Genomic DNA, 27358 nt, shown 5'->3' on the forward strand with positions numbered 1-27358 from the left:
GAGTAAGATTTCGGCGACGACGGCTTCTTTCCGGCGTGCCTTGCGTCGCCGTCGCACTTAGCTATAGCCCCGACGAGAACTTCAAAAGGCATGACGAGATCAAATGTCCCGACGTGTCGCAATAAACGCGACGAGTCTCGACGAAGCGCCGGTTCTCCGCGGAGCCATACCGTGCGTCATGGCGCACGAGTGAAACGTCGGCAAAAACAGCCACCCGTCGAAGCGAGCAGCCACCCGTCGAAGCGAGCAGGCACCCGTCGAAGCGAGTCGTCGCGGTCGCAAATGGAGTTCGCCCCTCCTGCATTCCTGCGCAACGTTAATTGAACACTTGGCCTGGTTGACTGTTCTGTGCTCTAAGTGTTAAGGATACAAGCATATAATGTAAGATATTCATTTGTTATACAGTTTAACAACTGCTTCATTTCTACCTACAGGTCATCAGCCTTCTGGTTCATATTATTTGTGCAACATGCTAAACATAAACAATCCAAGGGGCACAGAGAGCAATTTTATGTGTGTATTGTATATTGTTGTATTGTTTATTCATGGGTTTTTGATTATTGTTTTATTCAATTGTGTCAATAAAGTAAACTAAACTAACTATGCATACAGTTAAACAGAGATGTGATTGTCCTTGTACCTTGACCTTCATCGTGGAAGGAGCAAGAGCGGCAATCTCCTTCTGCATGCGGCTAACGAAGCATGGTAACAAGGTGGTGCCTCCACACAGCACTATGTTTTGATACAGGTCGTTACGGATGTCACCGCTGCACTTCATGATGCTCTTGTAGGTCATCTCATGGATCCCCACAGACTCCATACCTGAGTAAGAGACAGAGGCACAGAGTCATATAACCTGCATCTAAAATTACATACAGTAGATGTTAGAAGATGATTATTATCAATTATTAAATAAGAATTTAATAACAGTTTGGGAGTGTTTAAATAGAAGCTTTACCGTCCAAAAGCACAAACATTCCACTTTGTAATAACTGCTGAAGGTAAAACATCAACACAATTGCAGTAAAAGAAAGAAAGAAAGAAAGAAAGAAAGCTTTAAAGGAGCACTTCACCCCTGGAAGAAGTCCCAGTCACTCAATGTTAATAATATTTGTAGTAGATGACAGTAGCAAAATTTCAAATTTGCACCCTATGGCCAGAAAAATATAGAAGTCTGTGTGTTTGACTGGATGACTGGGGTTTGGCTGCATTACTACAATGACCACAATGCTTTGGGGCACTGCACTTCCTTGTGGGGAGGAGGCTGCGTGGGGGCGTGGTCTACATTGTAACTTTCCCCTCCCAGTTCTCACTATATCAACAACAACACATACAGCACATTGGCAAGTGTTGCCACGTCTGCTTATTATAAGCGTCTGGTTTCTAAAATGTAGTTGATATTTGGGCTTGTTTCCAAATGTTTTGATTGTTGTTTAAACCAGTCGTTCTCAAACATGTTCATGTACTTTTCCACGGACCCTCATCTGTGCACTGCGCGCCAACATATTTGCCAGGGAGACACTACCAAAAATGTGTTGTTAAAATGTTTAAAAAATATTTCACATTTTGCACTTTTTTCCCCTCAAGATTTTTTGGAAAATAGTAGATCTACAAGCTCACACTGCGTCACATCGTTACACGTTGTGAGCTTGTAGATCGGCATTTTTCAAATAGCCCATGTCTAGGTTTAAAGTGCTCTTGGCTTAGGTATTTTCTTTTGGGCTTGTTTTCATATACCTGGTTGCTTATTTCTCTCACAAGATCTGGCAACACTGAATGCTCTAGAATGAGGAATGTTACGTTCCGACTTTTTTGTCTACCTTTGGATCACAAAACACGACATCGAAGCCATGTTCTTTCTTGGACCACGTGAAATCTGCCTCTGTTGAACCAGTAGGCTACAGTTGGACCATAGGCTAACAGTCCCATCATCACCGTGTCTTTGTTGCGCCAGCAAGGTGAAACTAGTCTTGGCTGCTGTTGTATTGTGTTCTGTATTGATTTGATTGTATATTATAGTAAACTAAATATATCATGTATAAATTAGCATAGTAACACTAAACGTGTGTGTCTGTGTGTGTGTGTGCGCACGCGCGCGCGTGCATCATATTTTTTTCAACATTCCATCCCACCATGTAGACAGTCCGGTGCTGGTGACGTGACGTCCATCTTCTACTTGGGAGTCGGCCATCCATGGAGATGCGGCATAGTCAACAATATAATAATAAAACAAAACGTTTCATACTCATGTCATGTGTGACTCCGTATATCTGAGAGAGCATAATGTTTCACTGTCATTTCCAGTTATATTCTTTGGACTAAACTAAACCGTTTCATGCTTTCAATTGGTGTACGGATAATATTAGGTTTTATTATAGCCTATTGTATCTGAGACCAGTAAAGTTGAATCCAATGTGCTGGGGTCCCCAGAAAAATAATGATTACATGTAGAAGTAAATACTAACAGAATGAACAAGAGTTTTTCACTATTATATCTGTAATGCTTACAGTCATGTAATTATGTACCATTCTGACAAATGAAAGACCATCTCCTATATCATGAAACAGTTCAAAAGAACCCTTATAGAATTGGGTGTTCATACATTTTGTCATTATAAATGCTTACACAATGTAGAATATACCATGATCAATGAGTAGAACAAGCAGTGTGTAAATGTAACCGTTTTATTTAGAAAAATAATATAAATGCTGTAGTCCCAGGTCTTCAACAGCAGTTCCATTTTTGCAGGCTGATGACAATTTCTGTCCTGTCATTGGAAAGAACACATTAGATTAGACTTGTAGTTTACATGGATATCATCCGACGTGATACCTAATTTATTCTTAGTTGCATGCGCACCGAAAATAGCAGACCTACAAGCTCACAAAGTGTTGAGTCCGCGACGCGTTGTGAGCTTGTAGATCTGCTATTTTTCGGGACCCGACGGCGTCATGTACTCAGTAGCTCTGAAACATGTCAGTCATGGCGGAGCTTCAACCTGGTATTTGCACTTTCTACATGTACAGACCTACATCTACATAAACGTTCAGATTTCAAATATAAAGTCCTGACCTCATGCCACGGATGTTACAATTTGAATCGGGTGGGTCTAAGTACCAGTATCTTCGGTAATGTTTGATAAAAAGCATTTTAATCCAATCGGTGGCCATTCTCTCCTTATGCTTTCAATTACGCGACCCTATCGGTTGGGATGTGTATTGCACTCTGATACAATATACATCTATGAGAAAATGGCCACCGTTCGGATTTAAATGTTTTTTATTGAACAATACGGAAGATATACGGGTACTTAGACCCACCCGATTGCAATCGTAACATCCGTGGCAACGGGGTAAGAACTTTATATTTGAAATCTGACCGTTTATGTAGATGAACGGGCTGTAAATTGAAAAAGTGACAAAACCAGGTTGAAGTTCCGCCATGACCGTCATGTTTCAGGGCTACAGTCAAAGTAAACAATAACACACTTTACATATGCACGCCACGGCTCCACAAATACGATAATAAAAGATTGATGCCAGCACTCACGTTGTGTCCCTCATGAATAGGATAGGACAGGCTACTGTGTATGTTCCACCAAGAATCATCCCAGACGCGTTGTTGCTGCTCTTCGTCAGCTGCAGCTGCTGCCCTTGTCCCCGCGCTGCGGTTGTTCTTCGGTGTACTCGGGTTCAAATAAGTAACCATGCTGTATTTCTGACTCCGAGATAACGTAAAAATAGTCATCTTCCTCCATGGATTGGTCGGACTTTCATATGTTTGGAGACGCCATGATTGTGCAATGTGCATGTGAGGTAGCTAATGGGAGTGTCCGAGTGGGGAAAGAAGGGTGGACGAAGTGTTTGGGAGACACCCTCAGGGGCCGGTCCTTTGAACCATGGGGGTTGGTTTGGGTTTGAACTACACCTGTAGTCACCTGCAATGTAGTGCAGACATAAGGTGAGACACGGCTGAAAACGTCATTTGACGCTTTCAGCCGTGTCTCACGGATCAAAAATCTAAAAACACAGATACAACACAAAAAAAACACCAGGATCATGTTTATGGCCAATTATGGGGTCCTAGACTTCATAAAAATAGGATTTTTATCAAAATCGGCGAAGTGTCCCTTTAAGGATGCTACGTTCCAAGAACGGGGCCAACTGCTGATAACTATTCAGACCTCTACTCCATTTATTAACAACTCATTCACTGCCAACGACGAGAATTGATGAGACCTCGTCCACACGCACACACCGCCAAGGACGAGATTTTACGAGAATTTGAATTTGAATTCAAACCTGGATTTGGCTTTACATCATCTAGGATGATGTAATTCTGCCTTTGTGAAACAAAGGGCTCGTAATGTAAAAGGCTATTAGGCTGCGCTGCTATTTATTATAAATGTAGCACATACATGTACTGCCCGAGCCCAGCCCGAAGCCCGACAGATATGTGAGTATGGCTGGATATAAAAGTTATTGTTACACGTTGAATTGCTTGTTGTCAGTGATGTAGAACTACACTCCCGCTATTACTATTCATATTAATACTGTACCATTATTGGTGCTATTTTTAGATTTAGATTTTTTTTTTTTATCCTAGTATCACAAAACATTACACACTGCAATCCAACATTTCTTTCTGGTTGATTGAAAAGGCATAGGCTGAAACTCAAAGCTCACTGCATTTATGCCTATCAGTTAGAATGTTCGTAATGGACGAACACTCAAAAATATTCCGTATTTACATTCAAAATTTCATACTTATACACACATATACATATATTGGGAATTGAGATACATGATTATATTATTTACTACTAAAACAGGCATACCCCCATATGTATTATTTCATTTGATATATTATTGTAAGTTCATTTAATTAGGATGTTGTTTACATTATTCTGTGAACTGTGGTTGAAGCCTGGCACATAATATACATTTACTGAAGCTGTGAAACAGTCTATCATTCTGGGTATTGCATTTGGGACAGGCAATCTTTGGGCAGCTAAACACTCACTGTGCAAGGCACATGTTGGACAGCAGGGGTCCTGTGTTCAGATTAGGACCAGAGTTGGCAACGAATGGAAGTGTTGCTATAATGTGCCTTTGTCTGTATGTTTACAGGTGAGGAATGATGAGATAAAGTGTATAAAAGTGATAGTGAACATGTTAAATGAAGGTATAGACAGAGAAGAGTATCTGTGAAGCAAATGTGTGTGTGGAATGCACATTAGATGTCATTAGAAATGCTTACCTGTTAATCTACCTACTGTGACCTGTAGTTGGGCTAAGAAGCTCATCTGTAGCCTGGAATGAATGAGATGTGAATGGTGTGTTGTGTAAAATGGTTTCATTATGGTTCTACAAACCTGATATATTTCGTTTTGGGGAACACAAGTATTATTTTTGTAATGTGAGAGTTATGTCAAGAGAATCTTTATTTTGTGGGGAAAACGTTATACTGTTGTTAATGTGATATTTGATGCATTTAATAATTGTGATTATTTTGATACAAGAAAGAAGTAACTTTGTGATTTCTGTATACTATATACTGTTTACCAGTAAGTGAGAGTATTGACTGTTGCTATTTTATGCCAATAAGAAGATGCACCTTATTGATTTTGATTATCAATAAGACATACAGTATGCAGATGATTGTGCTCTTCTGGCCCACAGCCCAGCTGCCATGCAACGTGCCCTGGACACCATGTCCTCTGTTTACCACTCACTAGGTCTTGTGATCAACATCCACAAAACAGAGATCATGGCGCCAGAAAAATCTCCACCCCCCGTGTTCAACATCAGCGGCACTCCCCTCAAGGTTGTCCAGCAGTTCAGCTACCTCGGCAGCATATTGACACCCTCCTGCCAAATTGACGATGATATCCAGGCCCGTATCAACCAAGCCTCCTATGCCTTTGGTGTGTGTGTGTATATATATATATATACATACACACACACACACACACACACACACACACACACACACACACACACACACACATAACCCTCCCTGCCAAGGTAAAGAGCAGTAACTACGGAAAAAAAAATCACTGAAAAATGGGTTTAAAAGTGATTCAACTGGTCAGCCAAATGAGATATCGGCATATAAGTGATATTACACTAATTTTGCATCTGTTCTTGAGGTTATTGTTTATCCCCCAAAATCACAAAGGCTAATTTGACCTTTGGGATACACAAATAAGTCGGCGTGTCCAAAAACGTAGTTACTGCTCTTTACCTTGGCAATACTGCACTAACCAATGATAGAGGGCTGGAAGAGGATCTCAGGGCAGCGGAACCTCTCGTTGTCAATGGTGATCACCTGACCATCAGGCAGCTCATAGCTCTTCTCCAGTGAGGAAGAGGCAGCTGCGGTCTGCATCTCCTGGTCAAAGTCCAGCGCCACATAGGACAGTTTCTCCTTCATGTCATACACAAGCTCAAGCTCTGTTGTAGAGGAAGGGATAATAGAAATATTTACATTCTCACAGTATCCAATGAATGTGTGTGTGTGTGTGTGTGTGTGCGTGCGTGCGGGCGGGCGGGCGGGCGGGCGTGCGTGTGGGGGGGGGTATCTTAAATGGGTCTGATAATGCTTTAAAGAGAAAATTAAATGGTATTTTGAGAGTAATTCATTTCTGTATGTCTGTATCATCTCAGCTAAACATTGATGGGGGCGAGGGTGGAACACACTAATACCTCCATGTTTCCAGTCTGTCTCTTTTATCCAACTCAATATAAGCACTGATTGTGCAAAAAAGGACATTTGAATACATTGAAAAATAGACATTACAGAATGAAATGAATAGAAAATAAGAATAACAGAATAAAATGACAGACCATTTAGCAACATTCATACAGTATATTCCTCTCAATCTCATGCTTTAACTTTTCCTTGCACACAAACAATTTGCCTTAACCGTCATTATAAGCAAGTATAGGAACACACACACACACACACACACACACACACACACACACACACACACACACACACACACACACACACACACACACACACACACACACACACACACGGACGCACATGCAAATGAAGCATCAGTTCCCACCATATGAGTCAGAATGGTACATACCAGTAGTGATTCCTCTATCAGTGAGCATCTGCATCATATAATCAGTGAGCTGCTTGCCTGCCATGTCCAGTCTTTTGATGCCATGAGACACAACGTAAGCATTATTGACGGGCACAGCGTGGCTCACACCATCACCACAGTCAACCACGGTACCTGGAGAAACAGAGGTTCATTTAAGCACTTTCTCTGACACAAGTCAGAATCGGAATCAGTTTTAATATCACATCACAGGTTTACAGGTGTAATTCAGTGGGTGAAATACATTTCTTTTTGTGCAAGCTCCATCATTCCATTGCTTTCAGGAAAGAAAGAAAAAAAGGGGGGGAGAGAGAGAGGAAGAGCAAGGACAAAAAAAAGAGAACATGAAACAGTAAAACAACAGATATCAACAACATAAAAACACACAAATAAAAAAGCAGCAGGTTTACATGAGGTTTGACATACGGTGCAAAAAGGTGAAAAAGAGTGGAAACGGAGCAGCACAACGGCAGGTCCACATAAGAAGCTATTGTCTGCATAAGGCAAAACATTCACATGTAAAAATCCACATGGTACACATTGATCTACAAAAGAAAATACTACAGGAAAGGAAAATTATATATTCCAACATTGGAAAAAACTGTCTGTCAAAGGACAGTGTTCCAGTGTGGCAGGCCTTGTTCAACAGCTGGGTGGAAGCTGGTGGTGTCGCCCTTGATACTGCAGTAGGCCTTCTTGCCTGGCTGTGGTCGTTGTAGGGGTATAAACAGGTTGTGGCTGGGGGTTAGCACTTGCTATGCATCCTATGTGTATAACGCATCATGAACATACTTATAAGGCATTGTAATGCTGATCATAACCCTGTATAATCAGATTTATAAGAGCTCATAAATACTCATAATACTTTATAACCATAACCATAACACATTAATAAGGCATTTTATAATGACTTATAAGTATCAAGTGTTATACTACTTCATAATTGCTGCCAAACTGCCAAATTAATTCTCATAGTTATAATCAATTATATCAATTGATAATGCTTTATTATCACCGTTATAATGTGTCATAAGTATTATAGTGCATTATTATAATGCATTGTACTACGATTATAAGTTATTATAAGTGGCTATTTGTTACTTTATGATTATTTAATAATGCTGCATTATAATGTCTAAAATGCCTTATACTCACAGTCATAACACATTTTAATCACTATTATAATGCCTTATTATCATATTATGCCTTATAATGCATTATAACTGTGATTATAATGCATTATAGCAGAGCATTATCAATTGATTATAATGGATTATAACGATGAGAATACATTTTGGGTTGCATAGCAAGGATTACAAAGTGGGAAGCAATTATGAAGTATTATAATACTTGACATTATTACAAGTCATTATAACATGCTGTATAATGTGTTATGATTGCATTATACGTTGTTATGAATATTCATAACTTTTATCATCACGTGTTATAAGCATAATAAAATGCATTTATACTTGAACTTATAAGTCATTATAACAAGCTTTATGGTTATGGTTATAAACCATTATAAGCTCTTATAAATATGATTATAAAGGATTATGATCAGTATTACAATGCCTTATAAGTATGTGTATAATGCGTTATACACATGGGATGCATAGCAAGTGCTACCGATTTAGCGAGGTCTGTGGCGAGGTGGAAAAAGTAAGTGAGTTTTCCGTTTACATAGCGAAACATGGTGTTTTTACACTGGGCTGGAGGAGAGAGAGACTCCGTCCCGATCGGAATGTTTGTTGTTTCAGCGGCGTGCACAACTCGCCTGTGTGTTTAGAAACGATTATATTAAAAAAATATATATATAGATCTTTTTAAAGTTTATTATTTATTGGCCATAGTCTTTACACTACCTTTGCATGCGTTCAGGTGCTGAAATCAGGACTTGTTTGCTTAAAAATAATTGACCTGCCCACATGGTTAACTGCGGGGCTTACTAGCATTGTAACAATCACGTCACATACTGCTGGCTGCAGTAAGCACAGATGTCTCAATCACAACCACAGCACAGCGCTTCTGCACACAGTAAAGATAGAGAGCAATATCTCTTTATCATTAGCTAAGCTATAATGATTATAACATTGCCCTGGTAGTTCTGTTCATGAAGAATAGGCTACTCACCACATCAGTCATGACGTTTTTAAACGTTTCATTCTTACTTTTACAATGCATCAGTCTCTGTCTAAAATCCATCTCCACTCTACAGTGAAACTGGAGAAACTCCCCACAATGAAAAAGTGGGAGAACCTGTGCACAACCAACATCATGTCTCAGGTGCCGGTGCTATGCAGTCATGTGTGTACAGGGAGAAGAGGAGAGACAGCTCAAGGTCTCAGAGCTTTGTGTCAAGGCTTGCTGGGACTATGGTGTTGGATGACACGCTGTAGTCTATGAACAACATACTGTACGGTATGTACTTGTCCTTCAGCATCTTGTCATCCATGTGTGTAAGGATGGTGTGAAGAGCCATGGCAATGGCATCGTAGGTGAATCTGTTTTGACGACATGCAAAGTGCCACAGATCTAGCGTGGAGCGTATGTAGTCTCTCACAAGCCTCTCAAAGCAATTACTGACTATCAGAGTGAGATTGACAGGTCACTCAGGCATGTCACATTGGAGTGTTTGGAGATTCATCCCTTTTGAAGCCTGCGGGGACCACAGCCTGATAGGAGAGGTTAGAAGAGTCCAGTACCCATAAAATCCTCAGTTACTCTGAGAGTGTACAGATGTGTACTCTCTCTGAGTTAACACTGTGTCGTATTTATCTTACCAGTGGTCCGACCAGAAGCGTACAGAGCCAGAACTCCTTGGAGGGACACATACATGGCAGGGACGTTGAACGTCTCAAACATGATCTGAATAATGAAAAACAAAACAAATCATCCTTGATGAATTCACATCACTGACATTCAATGCCATGAATCAACTTCCAGATGATTTAAACAATTAGGACCTTATTAGAGAGAGGTGGACTAATTTGTGAAATCACCTGTTATGGCATTTAGTTGGACTGAAACCATGCACATAATTGGACTGAAACCATGCAGGCATGCACATAATTGTACCTCAGTCTTACAAATGGACATAATTGTTGTACATCAATACTGTGTACTGTGACAGTGATAAAGAACAGTTTACAAATAAAAACAACTCAGAGCATAACAATGGACATATGCACCCACCCCATATGCACATTGCTCTCAGATTAAAACTAAAACTTTGGCTTTTGCTGTGTACTGCACATTGATTGAGGAAGAACAGTAAGAGTACATAGTATGCGAATGCAGAGGTGTCATTTCATAAAACAAAACAAAACAAAAAAACTAGAGGGTGACAAAAAAGTGACCACTTCAGCCAATCTATAAGCGATGCGATGTATTGTGAACTTGTAGATATTTTGGGAAATAAAGAAAAAAGAGAAAGCCCGTATTGACATGCCCAAAATAGGGAGGCCATTAAATTTGATTAATGAATGTATGTTTGCAGAAAGAAAACAAGTGATAGGTGTAAATGTAAAATGTGATTTATGTGCAACAAACACTCAAATGCCCTGGAACCCCAAACGACAACCAGAGACGTGTTTGACCCTAACCTGCGCCATTTTCTCCCTGTTGACCTTGGGGTTGAAAGGAATCTCAGTCAGCAGAACTGGACGCTTCTCAGGGGCCACATGAAGCTCTTTAAACACGTGGTGCCAGATCTACACAGAATAAAGAGGTTTCACACATTAGATGTAACATTAAAAAACTAACATTTTAGAATAACTATATGTTTTAACTAGTTAACAGAACATGTTAATTAATAAGTTATTAATGACTGGTTAAATGTTTGTTAATAGTTGGTTATGGAAGATAGATGTAGCTTACAGATCACTCACAAACGGGTCATTAATGAGTTATAAATACTTTGAATGCATGTTGACTTTGTGTTTGTAAATAGTTGATCAACAACTTTCAGTACAAGCCATACTGCCCACTTAATATCCGTACTGGAAAAGGCAACACCAGAGCCCTGAAGAAGCAAATAACAAATCATGATTTAAAAGTTAGCAAATACATGTGTCAAATCCATTATTTAAACGTTATTTTACAGTTGCAATTATTCCTCATTTTCTCATGTTATTAAATGAGGAATATACTTTTTTTTTCATATGGTGGCATACCTATTGTCTGTTCTCTTTTTTTTTGAGTGAGTGAAGGCTGCGAGCACAATCCCAGGGGGAGCACCTCTGATCTTGTTCCCCCTAAATGTGGCAAAAACATTGGGATGAATTTGTTCTCTGCCACCAAAATGTGGAATGCCCTTCAGCCATCAAACTACTTCATTCCCTATGCTCTGAAAATACAGCTGTTACTTACTCAGCTCTATCCCCCACCAGCTTGCTCCCAGAGAACTCTGTCAGCAAGCTGATGGTGTCTTTCTCTGCCCTCCTCTGGGGTGCACACAAAAGCCAGAGTAGACGTTAAAATGATCCAGAAGGGTTTTAATGTGAAATACCCCTTTAACATGTCATTTATAACTCATTAAATACCAGTTTGTGAGCGATCTATTAACGGATAGTTATTCTAAAGTGTTACCACCTTTGGTGTGTGTGTGTGTGTGTGTGTGTGTGTGTGTGTGTGTGTGTGTGTGTGTGTGTGTGTGTGTGTGTGTGTGTGTGTGTTGGGGAGGCAAACATTCAGTGATATGCATGCATACGGGGGCATACAGACAACCGCTCTTCTATACGGCTCACTCCTAAAGTGTCCATTATGTTAATTTGACAACAATTGACCCTCTAAAGCAGGGGTGGCAAACTCATTTTGGGGTGAGGGCCGCATTGGTCAAATGGTGACTTGATGGGGGCCGGAACCAGTTGCGGGCGCACATGCGCGCTCTCACGCACTCAGACACTGCTACTAACTATGCATATCACTTTTTTAAAATAAATGTATTAAGAAGAATAGCTACTTTAATTATTGACATTAAAAACAAACAATGCAATTTGTAATAATAATAATCAGGGGTGCACATAACTGGTGCGCAGGTGCGCATGCGCACCCAAAATAAAAAATGCGCACCACATCAGGCGACGCGAGGCGCTTTTGCGCACCAACAGCTGGGACAGGAATTTCCAAGCTTTTATTTTTTAGCAAAACTAAAAAATAAAAGCCTGGAGATCGAGGCTAGGAATTTACTTCCTGAAGCCACACTCACGCAATCACTTTAAAGCACCCGTCGGCCCCATGTACAGCCATTAGGCACAGGGGTAGAGATATGACTCGCGTCGCCTCGCATCGCCACGCATTGCCTCGCTGCGTGCACGCAGCCAGCAGCGGCTGTTAGAGGCCCTCGTCACCGATGATGAACGCACCGTAATGGTGCAAAATATGCCGTGAACGTCCCAATCTGGCGGATAAAATCAGCGCAGCAGCACAGGGCACCAACATTGGGGGCTTTACCTAACAGCGCGAGAAAAAAAAACGGCGAAAATCGGCGGAATTTAGAAGCAGAGCGTCCTTTTTTTCTTCCCCAGCCCCCCCCCCCCCCCCCCCCCCGTTGACAAAACTGTCCGGTGGGAACCGTGCTGAACCCCCCCCCCCCCCCCGTTGACAAAACTGTCCGGTGGGCACCGTGCTGAACCCCCCGCCCCCCTCCCCGTTGACAAAACGGGACGGGACCATGCGCACCAAGTCAAATCTCCAGGTGCTCTTCTGCGTACCAGACCTAAAAAGTTATGTGCACCCCTGATAATAATAATAATAACTAGAAAAAGTGCTCCTCGGAGCACAACTCTCCGCCAGAAGACTTGTGTTGGTTCGAAGGTCGCGAAGGTCGCTATCCCTCTTGTATATGTAAGTGTCCTATCCATCCTGTCTGGGTAAGTGTCCTCTTCCGTCCTGTCTGTGTAAGTGTCCTATCCCTCCTGTCCTATCCGTCCTGTCTATGTAAGTGTCATATCCCTCCTGTCTATATAAGTGTCCTATCTGTCCTATCTGTCCAATAAGACAGATAGGAACAATTGGACCGCGACTACTTGACTACTTCCGGTTCGAAGTGGCCGGATTTTCGGTATTGGAATCTGGCTTATCACAGTGACACATGTATTTATAGGTCGCTATCCCTCTTGTATATGTAAGTGTCCTATCCAACCTGTCTGGGTAAGTGTCCTCTTCCGTTCTGTCTGTGTGAGTGTCCTATCCCTCCTGTCTGTATAAGTGTCCTATGTCATATCCCTCCTGTCTATATAAATGTCCTATCTGTCCTATCTGCCAATTATGTATCAGCCATGCAGCCATTTCATGGTTCCCGTCTAGCTCCGACGGAACCTCTCCCTCCGCTGTATAGCTCCGAGATGAGGTTCCTCGTTAGTTACTGCCGTCTGTTTTCGAAATGGTCGCACGTCTTCCACTTTACATGTTTCTTACCCCTTTCTGCACATCGTATCCAAAAAGTAAAGCATTTCCGCCACTCTCTCAGATGTTTTAAGTTTTAACGCGCCATAAAAGCTATCCAACGGGTTGAAGAAAGTATTTAATTTGCCTCGGTTTTCATCCGGTTACATGGTTTTTAAGACATTGCGCAAGAGTTGCGCCCGTAGAGATAACATTACTGGTTACCCTACTGGTCAAATGTTGAATTGCATCTTCTAATGCAAAATATTATGGAACCGGATGAAAACCGAGGCAAATTAAATACTTTCTTCAACCCGTTGGATAGCTTTTATGGCGCGTTAAAACTTAAAACATCTGAGAGAGTGGCGGAAATGCTTTACTTTTTGGATACGATGTGCAGAAAGGGGTAAGAAACATGTAAAGTGGAAGACGTGCGACCATTTCGAAAACAGACGGCAGTAACTAACGAGGGACCTCATCTCGGAGCAATACAGCGTACAGCGGAGGGAGAGGTTCCGTAGGGGCTAGGTTCCCGTCTTACCTCACTCTGACAGTGGCGGAGACACTGTCAGAGTGATGCCATGTATATATAGGCCCGGTGGCGTCACTAGCCAATCAGATCACAGTATTTCACGTGTCACGTGAGGCTTGACCAATCGGTGTGTCATGTTTAGAAAGTGAAAACGCAGTGATAACAATACTCTCCTGGCGGAGAGTATTTTCATCCGGTTACATGGTTTTTAAGACATTGCGCAAGAGTTGCGCCCGTAGAGATAACATTACTGGTTACCCTACTGGTCAAATGTTGAATTGCATCTTCTAATGCAAAATATTATGGAACCGGATGAAAACCGAGGCAAATTAAATACTTTCTTCAACCCGTTGGATAGCTTTTATGGCGCGTTAAAACTTAAAACATCTGAGAGAGTGGCGGAAATGCTTTACTTTTTGGATACGATGTGCAGAAAGGGGTAAGAAACATGTAAAGTGGAAGACGTGCGACCATTTCGAAAACAGACGGCAGTAACTAACGAGGGACCTCATCTCGGAGCAATACAGCGTACAGCGGAGGGAGAGGTTCCGTAGGGGCTAGGTTCCCGTCTTACCTCACTCTGACAGTGGCGGAGACACTGTCAGAGTGATGCCATGTATATATAGGCCCGGTGGCGTCACTAGCCAATCAGATCACAGTATTTCACGTGTCACGTGAGGCTTGACCAATCGGTGTGTCATGTTTAGAAAGTGAAAACGCAGTGATAACAATACTCTCCTGGCGGAGAGTAATAATAATAATAATAACAATAATAATAATAATAAAACATTTTAAGTAGAATAATTCAATTTGAAGTTAAACAATGTGCCTCTGTTGTAGAGCTACATGATTATGGCAACACTTATAATAGCTATAATCCATAGATCAGTTATTTAAAGAATATTTTTTAGAATTATTTATTTAATATTGTGTAGTAGTAATACAATATGTCTCAAAACCTTAGCATGCCATACAGTTGCAAATTAAATAAATATGATTTCAAGAAATTAAAACTAACATTGAATAGCCTAACAAAAGGCAATATAATGTCTGCAGTTCAGGCCTGGAATTTCGTCATTTTAGGGGCAAGGCCACTTGGCCTTTGGTGTTGTAATTTTGGCTATTTGCACAATTTTAAATTGTTTTAAATAATAATAGAAAAGGAACATACAAGATTTCCAACGATAATATATAGCCAATATATGGTTCTGTATCAGTATATGAGTCAGTTTTTGCAGATTTCATTCTAATTGGCTACTATGCCTGCATATGAATTTCATGGGCCTGTTGGTCACCCTGGCTTGGCGGAGATATGCCCTGTTGCGCACTTTCCGCACAGCAACAGCAGGTGAAAGCAATTGACTTAAACTGGGCTGTGTTGCACACACACACACACACACACACACACACACACACACACACACACACACACACCGACACACACACAGTCAAGCGTTCACAGCTGGTGTTAATTATTTTGCCCTGCGCAGGCTCTTAACTGTCGCTGGTTATCTTACTAATGTCACACCCTCTGACAAATGGATTCTAGTTTTCAAGATTAGAACAGCAACACTGGTTACAAAGTGGGGGGGGTGGCCCACCCCGCCCCCCACCCCAGGTGGGGGGCGGGGTGTGGGGAGGAATGCGGCCACTCTCTACTCCTCCAAATGAGAGACGCAACTGGTATATACTTCTCCAAACAACGGTGTTTTACCGGATTTGTGATGCTGTTGAACAAGCGCTCTCTCCAGTACAGGTAGAGTTGAATGGTGATGGTCCTAATATGTTAATGACCTTGGCTGTGGCTTCACGGCTTGTCCATTGTTCTCACATAACAAGTTTGTCCAGTATTCAACCCCCAGGCAGCCTCAGTAAGGAACTGGCGGGCGCTGGCGTTTTTTTCTGCCTTTTTTTTTTCTCTCTCGTTTTTTTTCCATTAGAGGTAGTATTAAATGCCGTTTTTTTAAATCACCTCGCGGGCCAGATTTGACGACGTCGCGGGCCGGAATTGGCCCGCGAAAGACCAGTTTGCCATCCCTGCTCTAAAGTCTGCAGGATGTAGGTTGTGGTGTTGGTGGCTATAGTCTGGTGTTGTCAGCTCAGTGACCATCTGGTTGTTCCGGTTAGTCACCACATGTCAGTGTGTTTCTGTGTTCCTACCTTCTCCATGTCATCCCAGTTGGTGATGATGCCGCGTTCAATGGGATATGTGAGGCTGAGGATCCCCCTCTTTGACTGGGCCTCATCTCCTACGTAGCTGTCCTTCTGACCCCTCAGTCCCTGAGGAGAGAAACACCATCACTCTAAAGACATGAATACACTATTAAAACACTATTCAACTGTGGTCCCTGTCTTGTAGCTCTTATATAAAACTACTCAGATCTGGAACCAGTGGGGTGTGCATGTGTGTGCGTGTGTGTGTGTGTGTGTGTGTGTGTGTGTGTGTGTGTGTGTGTGTGTGTGTGTGTGTGTGTGTGTGTGTGTGTGTGTGTGTGTGTGTGTGTGTGTGTGTGTCTGTGTGTATGTGTCTGTGTGTGTGTGTATGTGTGTGTGTGTGTGTGTGTGTGTGTGTGTGTGTGTGTGTGTGTGTGTGTGTGTGTGTGTGTGTGTGTGTGTGTGTGTGTGTGATGCGTGTGCGTGTGCCAGTGTGCGTGTGCGTGCGTGGTTATGAACCTGATTTCTGGGCTGTCCAACGATGCAGGGGAAGACAGCACGAGGTGCATCGTCGCCAGCAAACCCTGCTTTGCACATCCAAGAGCCATTATCAACCACCACTGCAGCAATTTCATCATCATCAGCATCCATGATACGTTCTTCTATTCCACCAAAAGGATTAAAGGTATGTATGAGTGGATATGCAAAATAGGCATGCGCATAATATATATATATATATGTATATATAAAAAAAAACTCCCACTGCTTCTCTCAGGAAGGAACCGCACACTCCAATAACGATGGACAGGATTCACCTAATGCTTCATTTTTCATGCTTCAAACAAAATGAAGTGATGAGTCCTGTCCATCGCCATTGGAGTGTGCGGTCCCTTCCTGAGAGAAGCAGTGGGAGGTTTTCTGTCTTATATGCATTATCTTGTCAAACCAGCTCCTCCACCCTGGATATGCACGAGAGCTACCTGATTGGAGATATTATTTATCGCAATATTTCACCTGCGGTTTATCCGATATTAATTACTAATTATATTTGATTGACCCGAATCCACCCAAACCGCAGTTAACTGCGGCAACCGTGGCTAAAACCGCGATCCGCGCATCTCTAATATATATATATATATTAATTATCAGGTGAAAACGAGACCTGCAACCGGGTTTCACAAGGATTATCCCTGGCCAATGTCATGTGACCTTTGACTGTGGGGTGTCATGTGACCTTTGACTGTTTTGAAACCAATTACATTAAAACCAGTGTAAGGGATGTTATAATGTTGTTTGATGAATTTAGAATATTTTTTTATAGCCTACAGTAGAGTAAGTCAAGTAGAGCAAGTCTGTCTGTCTGTCTGTCTGTCTGTCTGTCTGTCTGTCTGTCTGTCTGTCTGTCTGTCTGTCTGTCTGTCTGTCTCACCTACCTTTGGGTGGATTTGGAAATGTCTTCAGTAGATCATTCCTGGCAATCTTCTTCAGAACATTTAACACGATCTGAGCTGCGTTAATGGGATAGGTCTGTATGATGAGGTCGACGGTGTTAGTCCTGCTAGCGTTCTCCAGGCGACTCTTTGGGATCGGCTGGAGGCCTTCAAGGTTAACAGGCTGTCTCAGGTGCCACTGGAAACTTCTCAACTCTTCGGTTCCAAGCTCCTCCAGAGTCTTCAACATTCTCTCATTAAGTGTCTCCATGGTTGATTCCTGGTACAAACAGAAGATGTTAACATAGCAGCTTCAATCGCTTAATGCTTTGGGTGTGAAGAAAGTAATGTTTTAGTTGTTACACACACAATACACATCAATATAAATTTTTACATTCCATAGAGCTCTAAATACTATCTGGATGTATTTAATGAATTTACATATTGACATATAGGTTAGGCTTACTAGTAGGCTATATACTGTACTGTATTATGTATTAGATGTGACATACTCACAATATTTGTTCTAAAACATTTTTAAAGAGGATCTGGTCAAATATGTATTATAACATCCAAATCTAGTGTCAGAATGAGAAAGTGGAATAGAAAAAATAACAGAGCTATTTGAATTCATACAAAAAAGTACTAAATGTTTACTGTCTTTCTACTGACAGTGACTACAGTGTATTTCAACACTGGTCTTCAGTTAGTTTAGTTTGATCATTCTGTTGTAAGTAAACATACCATGTGATTAGTGCTTCATGGTACTTTTAGTGCTGAGAGACCCCAAGTGTCCAGGAGATGGCAGACACCTGAAAGAGAGAGAGAGAGAGGGACATGAATAAGAATAATAAAATAATAAATTGCCCTGAAACATTTGATCTCTGTCTACTGGTGCGTTGTAATCTAACAAACACAAAACACATTAGGGCCCGATCCACTAAGCTGTCCGTACATAACGTGTAAATAAAGTTACTAAAGGGGTGCGTATTTTCGATAAGCACAATCTGACGTGCGATTCACCAAACGTGTGTATCGCGGCAGTAGCTCATTTTTGCCTGACAGTCACGAGCGCGCTCCCTGGTAGATCATCCACGCCCCATTTAACGCCAAGGCAACCGGGAACTCTAACGTGAGACCATAAACGTCATCACATTCAAAATGGACAGATCTACAAGCTTACAACGTGTCGGTACTCAACTCGACAACTTGTAGATCAGCTTAATATTTTGGCAATGTGATGGATTCACTGAACGTTATAAGTAATAGTGTGTAATGACATTAATAAGTTAATTTGTAAACGTGAACCTTTGGTCGTGACCAAAGGTGAATACAACTTGGAATGGATATTATAAGCCCTTTCTACTGAACAGTTGCTGACGTAAAAAAGATTATTCTGGAATCCGCCAATATCCGATAATTTGTATCAGAGCTTTATTGATTACTGAGGGGAATCTGTCCTTTGGACGTACCCTCCACTGTCCGTCTACTACATCGGAATTGGAAATGGTGTATTGGACACAGGCAGCTATATTTCATCTATACTGTATCCTCATTAAGGTAAGACTGTGTTCATGTGATGGTCAGTATTAGTAATAGTACATTAATAGCGTGACATTGGAGTTGGCATGAAAGTCCAATTGGCGAAACTGTGGCCACACTTGCAAAAGCGGCAAACACGCCTAGTAATTCTGCTCTAAATGCATCAACTGAAAAGAAAACACCTGGGTCACCACCCCCTGTATGACCACGTCTTAGTGGTATGCAGTGAATATTTTTAAGTCAAGGTGCATAATAGCAGATACTGCATTGCGCCGTAAGACACGCAAAATAGGGCTGTAGTTGTCTCCGGCAGGCCGAAAGGCATGGCGAGAGTATGTTTTGCACCCTGTCCGTCTGTCCGTCCGTGTTTGTCCGGCACCGTTGGCTTGATCGTAGCAAAACTGTGCACACACACTCCCCGGATGCCATTTCAGAACCTCTGCCCCAAATGTATTAGCCTGGTAAAGCCCCTCCCTCCGGAAAATCTCATTTCCATTTGATTTCAGGAAGGAGTCTGGCCTGAAGGCTTGTCTGGGCGTTTCTAGCCCGTTCACCAAATGGACGAGCCTATCAGCGTCGTCGCTCATCGTTCTGTGATTGACAGCGACAGTTGGCCAATCAGGTGGCGAGTTTGAGTGAGCCCGAATGGGACCGAGTGCAGCCGACAAAAATGGAACGAGCCACCATTGTTTTCTGTGGGCAGTTAAACGTTTTACTTTCGGTTTTGAAACGCTCTCAAACTGAATTTACTTTTAAGATATTGTTTGGATGGAATTTAGTTGTTTAACTTCGTATATGTGGTCAATTAATCATGACAGAGCCTATTTAAAAATAAAAATGTAGAGAACCGGCAGGGGCGGGGAGTGACACGCATGTATCCGAATAAGGCAACCTATGTTGGGCATGGCCGTCTCAAAAGTCCTGTTGCGTCACAATAGTTTGGAGGTGGTAAAAATGCACGGGCTGCACGGGCATATGAAACTGCCGCTCCGCCGCTGCTGCTGCCGCCCCGCCTCCCGGCACCTGCCGCTCCACCGCCGGCATCCCGAAAATGCACTCGCTGTCCCTCCCAAAGCTTGCAGGAGCACTCCGTTTTTAACAAAATGCCTCAAATCATGATCAACGTGCAATTTCCGTGATATTTGGCACGCACATTCCCAGTAGGCCGAGGAAGAAATGCCACTTGAAATGTTTCAAATCAGCCTCATGGTGGCGCTATAACAGGCCGATTCGTGTTTTTACCTATAACTGCACCGATCTGTGTAAAACTTTGTGCACTCCCTAGAGGCCAAGAAAAAACCTTAGCACAATTTTCACATCTGCCTTTTATAGCGCCACCAGGAGGCCAACTTATGTAAAACATTTTTTTTTATATTAAGCCTTTAGATTTTATCCAAATTTCACGCAAATTGGTACACTTGATCTCTATAGTCATGTGATCAAGACAGATCTGTTTGATTTATCACATTCCATCCTGATTGTCTAAGATTTACATCTAAAGTTTGCAGTAGTGTTTTTTTTTTTAACAAAATGCCGTAAATCATGAACACAGCGTCCGATTGCGGTTAAACTTTACACGCACATTCACACTATGTTGAGGAACTGTTATAGCGCCACCAGCAGCTCTAATTTAGCAATCTATCTATCTAATGTAAGGCACCCTTAATAACCACTGTAGGAACATGAAGTCGATTGAACGCATGCCGTCTCTATAACCGGCACGCCAGCTGCTCTCTGCTGATGGGGTGGGGAGACGTTCATTGCAGGGACCTATTACACGAAAGGAGAATTAAATAAGCCTGGATCTAAGTCAAATCCAGGTTTGACAAAGTCTGGTCCGTACAGCCTGGTTTATTCCGTTCCATGAACGCCAAGCCAGGCTGAAAAGGTCGAGCTAGACCTTGTCAAGCCAGGCTGTGTCGAGCCAGGATGGTAAAGCCAGGCTTCACGTATTCCTATAAAAGACCATGAAAGTCGATAGCAGAATCCTTGAACTTGACCAATCATGAAGCCCAAAACCAGAGTGGCGTTCTTCTCTGTGGCTGAACAGCAGCACTGCAGCAGCTCATGAAATCATACGAGGAAGTAAAATGTATAAAGCCAGAAAGGAAACGCGACCGCAGGGAGAAAGCATGGGGGGGTGGGGGGCGCGACAGGACGTGCAATAACGCCACATTTGCAAGACCACTTTGGTAGAGGTTTGGGTCGTGTAGTTACCTTGTCACACCGTGTGTGTTTGTGTGTGTGTGTGTGTGTGTGTGTGTGTGTGTGTGTGTGTGTGTGTATATATATATATATATATATGTGTGTGTATGTCAGACATTTTTTATAATATAAAAAAGATCTGCAATATATTATCAAACATCTAACAACAATATGAACTATAGTGTTAACAGAGCAACAATGACATATCACATGAGTCATTGTGAAACAATTATGATTCATGGTCACACACTTTTCAATAATATCATTAATTTGATTTAGGGCTGGGACTCGATAAAAAAATTAATCTAATTAATTAGAGGCTTTGTAATTAATTTAATCGCATATTTAATCGCATATCAATATTTGACCTGAGAAGCAATTTCTTTTCAGTTAAAACAGATTTTGGTATGAGTGAATCAATGAGTGAATACATAAGTTTAAGCAACAAAAAGTAGTTCTGCATACTGTACAACCGTGTTTTTATCCACGCTTCCATCAGAGAGTTTTTTAAATCTAAATTTCCCATCCTAAAGCAAAGCAGTCTGATCGGCTTCTTGTCCCATTGCGTGCACTGGGGTGTGTTGGCTGTTGGTTGGTGCACTGGTATGATCGGTACGCCTGAAACTCGTCCAGTGAGGTTCTGTGGTGCATAAACTAAGCGCGATTAAAATGCGATAAATTGTTTTAATCGCGTTAATTTTCTGTAATGAATTAATCTAAATTAATCAGTTAAAGTCCCAGCCCTAATTTGATTACATCTTATTGGATTTATTTCATTTTATTTGAATGCAGGGTTATTAAAAAGAGTCCATATACAAACACGTGTGTTGAATTAACTGTGGAAAAACTTGAAGAACAAGGCACTGGATTAAGTAAGCTTGGCTGTTAGCCTGGTCCCTACCAGGCTAACTTCACAGCTAAATTTCCATGGTAACAAAGGTAGGATTGCATGAATTTTCTTTTGTGAAATCGAGTCATGGGTAAACTTATCCAGGGTGCACTGGCTAAACTAATCTGGCAAAATAATTCAGCTTTCATGAAACCGATTCATCGCTAATCTGGCTAAATTAAGCCAGGATAGGTGTTAAAACCCAGGATTAACCCCTAATTCTGCTTTCGTGAAATAGATCCGCAGCTTGTTTGTAAACAATTCATTACTTTTTGTCAATGCGTAGGTCAAAGACAGGAATAATATTCTCTGATCTCATTGCTAATGTCATTCTGTGATTCAAAGGGACTGTTAACTAGAAGGGTTCAGGTGGTAACCCCCGAAGGACAACACTATTCTCTGCACAGTCAAGTTATACTGCAGCAAGCGTCATGAGTCATGTTAGTTCCAAAGGGTGAATTCATGCAGGTATTTTATAATGTGTTGCTTCTTTGCCGTGCTCATCCCGTGCTGATACGGACGGACGGACGGACATACGGACAAAGTCAAGCTTAGAGCGGTTGGCACCGCTAAAAATTTAGAGAACCAGCAGGGGCGGGCAGTGACACGCATGTATCCGAATAAGGCAACCTATGTTGGGCATGGCCGTCTCAAAAGTCCTGTTGCGTCACATTAGTCTGGAGGTGGTAAAAATGCACGGGCTGAAGTGGGACACTGCTGATTGACTGAAGGGGTTGTCAGTCAACGGTATTACTCCCGCCCAACTCCAGCCCACAGCCAAAATTGCAGAATGGGCGATCATGCCAGACTCACTCCTGAAATAAATTACAAATGAGATTTCCGGACGGAGGGTTTACCAGGCTACAAATGTATCACATGGGCCACCAGGAGGTCGCTTTTTGCAAAACACATTTTTTTGACAGTACTCCTACAGATTTTGTCCAAACTAGGCATAGTTTTACTGAGGTTAGGGTTAGGGGTTAGGGTTAGGTTTAGGCATAGGAAGAAATGCCACTTGAAATGTTTCAAATCAGCCTCATGGTGGCGCTATAACAGGCCGATTCGTGTTTTTACCTATAACTGCACCGATCGGTGTAAAACTTTGTGCACTCCCTAGAGGCCAAGAAAAAACCTTAGCACAATTTTCATATCTGCCTTTTATAGCGCCACCAGGAGGCCAACTTATGTAAAACATTTTTTTTTATATTAAGCCTTTAGATTTTATCCAAATTTCACGCAAATTGGTACACTTGATCTCTATAGTCATGTGATCAAGACAGGTCTGTTTGATTTATCACATTCCATCCTGATTGTCTAAGATTTACATCTAAAGTTTGGAGTAGTGTTTTTTTTTTTTTACAAAATGCCGTAAATCATGAACACAGCGTCCGATTGCGGTTAAACTTTACACGCACATTCACACTATGTTGAGGAACTGTTATAGCGCCACCAGCAGCTCTAATTTAGCAATCTATCTATCTAATGTAAGGCACCCTTAATAACCACTGTAGGAACATGAAGTCGATTGAACGCATGCCGTCTCTATAACCGGCACGCCAGCTGCTCTCTGCTGATGGGGTGGGGAGACGTTCATTGCAGGGACCTATTACACGAAAGGAGAATTAAATAAGCCTGGATCTAAGTCAAATCCAGGTTTGACAAAGTCTGGTCCGTACAGCCTGGTTTATTCCGTTCCATGAACGCCAAGCCAGGCTGAAAAGGTCGAGCTAGACCTTGTCAAGCCAGGCTGTGTCGAGCCAGGATGGTAAAGCCAGGCTTCACGTATTCCTATAAAAGACCATGAAAGTCGATAGCAGAATCCTTGAACTTGACCAATCATGAAGCCCAAAACCAGAGTGGCGTTCTTCTCTGTGGCTGAACAGCAGCACTGCAGCAGCTCATGAAATCATACGAGGAAGTAAAATGTATAAAGCTAGAAAGGAAACGCGACCGCAGGGAGAAAGCATGGGGGGGTGGGGGGGGTGGGGGCGCGACAGGACGTGCAATAACGCCACATTTGCAAGACCACTTTGGTAGAGGTTTGGGTCGTGTAGTTACCTTGCCACACCGTGTGTGTTTGTGTGTGTGTGTGTGTGTGTGTGTGTGTGTGTGTGTGTGTGTGTGTGTGTGTGTGTGTGTGTGTGTGTGTGTGTGTGTGTGTGTGTGTGTGTGTGTGTATATATATATATATATGTGTGTGTATGTCAGACATTTTTTATAATATAAAAAAGATCTGCAATATATTATCAAACATCTAACAACAATATGAACTATAGTGTTAACAGAGCAACAATGACATATCACATGAGTCATTGTGAAACAATTATGATTCATGGTCACACACTTTTCAATAATATCATTAATTTGATTTAGGGCTGGGACTCGATTAAAAAAATTTATCTAATTAATTAGAGGCTTTGTAATTAATTTAATCGCATATCTTGACCTGAGAAGCAATTTCTTTTCAGTTAAAACAGATTTTGGTATGAGTGAATCAATGAGTGAATACATAAGTTTAAGCAACAAAAAGTAGTTCTGCATACTGTACAACCGTGTTTTTATCCACGCTTCCATCAGAGAGTTTTTTAAATCTAAATTTCCCATCCTAAAGCAAAGCAGTCTGATCGGCTTCTTGTCCCATTGCGTGCACTGGGGTGTGTTGGCTGTTGGTTGGTGCACTGGTATGATCGGTACGCCTGAAACTCGTCCAGTGAGGTTCTGTGGTGCATAAACTAAGCGCGATTAAATGCGATTAATTTTTTTAATCACGTTCATTTTCTGTAATGAATTAATCTAAATTAATCAGTTAAAGTCCCAGCCCTAATTTGATTACATCTTATTGGATTTATTTCATTTTATTTGAATGCAGGGTTATTAAAAAGAGTCCATATACAAACACATGTGTTGAATTAACTGCGGAAAAACTTGAAGAACAAGGCACTGGATTAAGTAAGCTTGGCTGTTAGCCTGGTCCCTACCAGGCTAACTTCACAGCTAAATGTCCATGGTAACAAAGGTAGGATTGCATGAATTTTCTTTCGTGAAATCGAGTCATGGGTAAACTTATCCAGGGTGCACTGGCTAAACTAATCTGGCAAGATAATTCAGCTTTCATGAAACCGATTCATCGCTAATCTGGCTAAATTAAGCCAGGATAGGTGTTAAAACCCAGGATTAACCCCTAATTCTGTTTTCGTGAAATAGATCCGCAGCTTGTTTGTAAACAATTCATTACTTTTTGTCAATGCGTAGGTCAAAGACAGGAATAATATTCTCTGATCTCATTGCTAATGTCATTCTGTGATTCAAAGGGACTGTTAACTAGAAGGGTTCAGGTGGTAACCCCCGAAGGACAACACTATTCTCTGCACAGTCAAGTTATACAGCAGCAAGCGTCATGAGTCATGTTAGTTCCAAAGGGTGAATTCATCCAGGTATTTTATAATGTGCAGTAAAGATAAGATACTTTTGGCAGTAAGAGCAATGGGAAAGAAACACAGGAGAGGTACGGGAAAGAGACAAGAACCAAACCAAGATACAATACAGAATACAAATGACATAGAATAATGAGCTGCTGGCTCTAGATAACTGTACTGGTGAATGAGTGAATGAATGAACATACAGCACATTCATAACATTTATCTTTTTTAAACATACTTACATTGTTATTGAAGGTACATCTTCTTCCGTGTACTCCGTCTGTTGCCCAATTCACACTATGTCAAGCTCCGCCCATTGTCCCGCCCCTCTACCCCCCTGGTTACTGTTTCACCTCCTTTCATGCAATCACTTTTGCACATACGTGTAAATAGGAACTTAATATATCATTAAAATAATGTTTTTGTGATGTGCTGGCTAATATTTACCCTAAATTAGCAGCACTAGAATACTGTATGTATGTCCTCATGAGGTCTACACAAGGATTTATAAAATAAATACACTGTAAATCTGAATGCTTTATATTTTAGATTATGTATGCTGGAAAAAAACTTTTCCTGAATAATGGTTAAGTGAATGACCTCACAGAGACGTTCCTGTCCACAGGGACAAAAGAGCAATACATTAGAAAATCAGAAAGTCAAACTGTCATTTAAAAGAGTCTGTCTGTCTGTCTGTCTGTCTGTCTGTCTGTCTGTCTGTCTGTCTGTCTGTCTGTCTGTCTGTCTGTCCGTATGTCCTTCCGTTCTGGCCTGGTGGTGGAGATACAACTCTAGTTACCCCCACAGCTTCCTTGTGTCCTGATGGCTGCACCCCGCAACTGACACAGCCCTGGGTAGGCAACCAGGCCTGGTGGAGATCTGTGCTCAGAGGAGCACACTTTCAAAATGTCTCCTTTGTTAATTAAATATATACGGTGAGTTCTTCAGTAGGTAATTATTGCAAACATATTTGTGTCCTTCATTTATTATTGCATGTTGTAGGTGAAAGTCACTTAAGCACTGGATAATAAAACTGTGTAATATAACTGTTGTTAACTTACACTTTATGACCAGTAGATGTCAGCAAAAGATAATGTTAAATATGCATATTACATGATCAAAATGATGCGACTGTCATGTATTGTTCACTATTGCTCTCTATGGACTATTTACTATTGCAAACGTAGGTGAAAATGAGCTACCAAACGTAACTGCAATGTAGTTATCTTTAGCAAACAAGATTAGATAGAGCATATTGTGCAAAACTATGGAGCTGATCTATAATATCAATGTTCTGTGTAATATCCTGATGATACATGAACTGTATACTGATGGTCTGATGTTTGTTATTTTTATAAGATGAACACTGATTAATTTGGTACATACAGATTTTAGATATTATTATATATTCACACTTGTTTTATACCTTGATCATTGCTGGTATTTTACTTAAATGTATTTACATCATGCAGATACCCCAGAGGGGTCACAACAAATTGTCTATTCAATTATATTTGATTCTATTGAGACCGCATAGATGAACAATACATACATTTCATTATTTGTACCTGATATTAAGTGTATGCATGCATGCATGTGTGCATGTGTGGTGCGTGAGTGTGTGTGCCATAGTAGCCTAACCTACGCGTGTGCAGAAAGTGGATCTCTACACATTATAT

General features: G+C 41.4%; 1 protein-coding gene across 1 annotated transcript in view; it reads right to left on the minus strand.

Moving 5' to 3' along the window:
• LOC311042472 (actin, non-muscle 6.2-like) overlaps positions 1–25968 on the minus strand; it is a 33929-nt gene extending 7961 nt beyond the window's left edge. Inside the window, exons 1-10 of the mRNA XM_084053226.1 lie at positions 25922–25968; positions 18369–18436; positions 17628–17904; positions 16714–16856; positions 16201–16320; positions 10727–10834; positions 9905–9989; positions 7104–7256; positions 6268–6456; positions 641–822 (exon numbers count right to left, since the gene is read on the minus strand). Of these exons, the coding sequence (XP_083909352.1) occupies positions 641–822; positions 6268–6456; positions 7104–7256; positions 9905–9989; positions 10727–10834; positions 16201–16320; positions 16714–16856; positions 17628–17904; positions 18369–18371 (1260 nt within the window). The 5' untranslated portion in view covers positions 18372–18436; positions 25922–25968. The remainder of the gene's footprint in view (positions 1–640; positions 823–6267; positions 6457–7103; positions 7257–9904; positions 9990–10726; positions 10835–16200; positions 16321–16713; positions 16857–17627; positions 17905–18368; positions 18437–25921) is intronic.
• Between the last annotated feature and the right edge of the window lie 1390 nt (positions 25969–27358).

Source organism: Gymnoscopelus microlampas (assembly GCF_963454915.1).
Source record: "Gymnoscopelus microlampas genome assembly, chromosome: 3".
Lineage (NCBI taxonomy): Eukaryota > Metazoa > Chordata > Actinopteri > Myctophiformes > Myctophidae > Gymnoscopelus > Gymnoscopelus microlampas.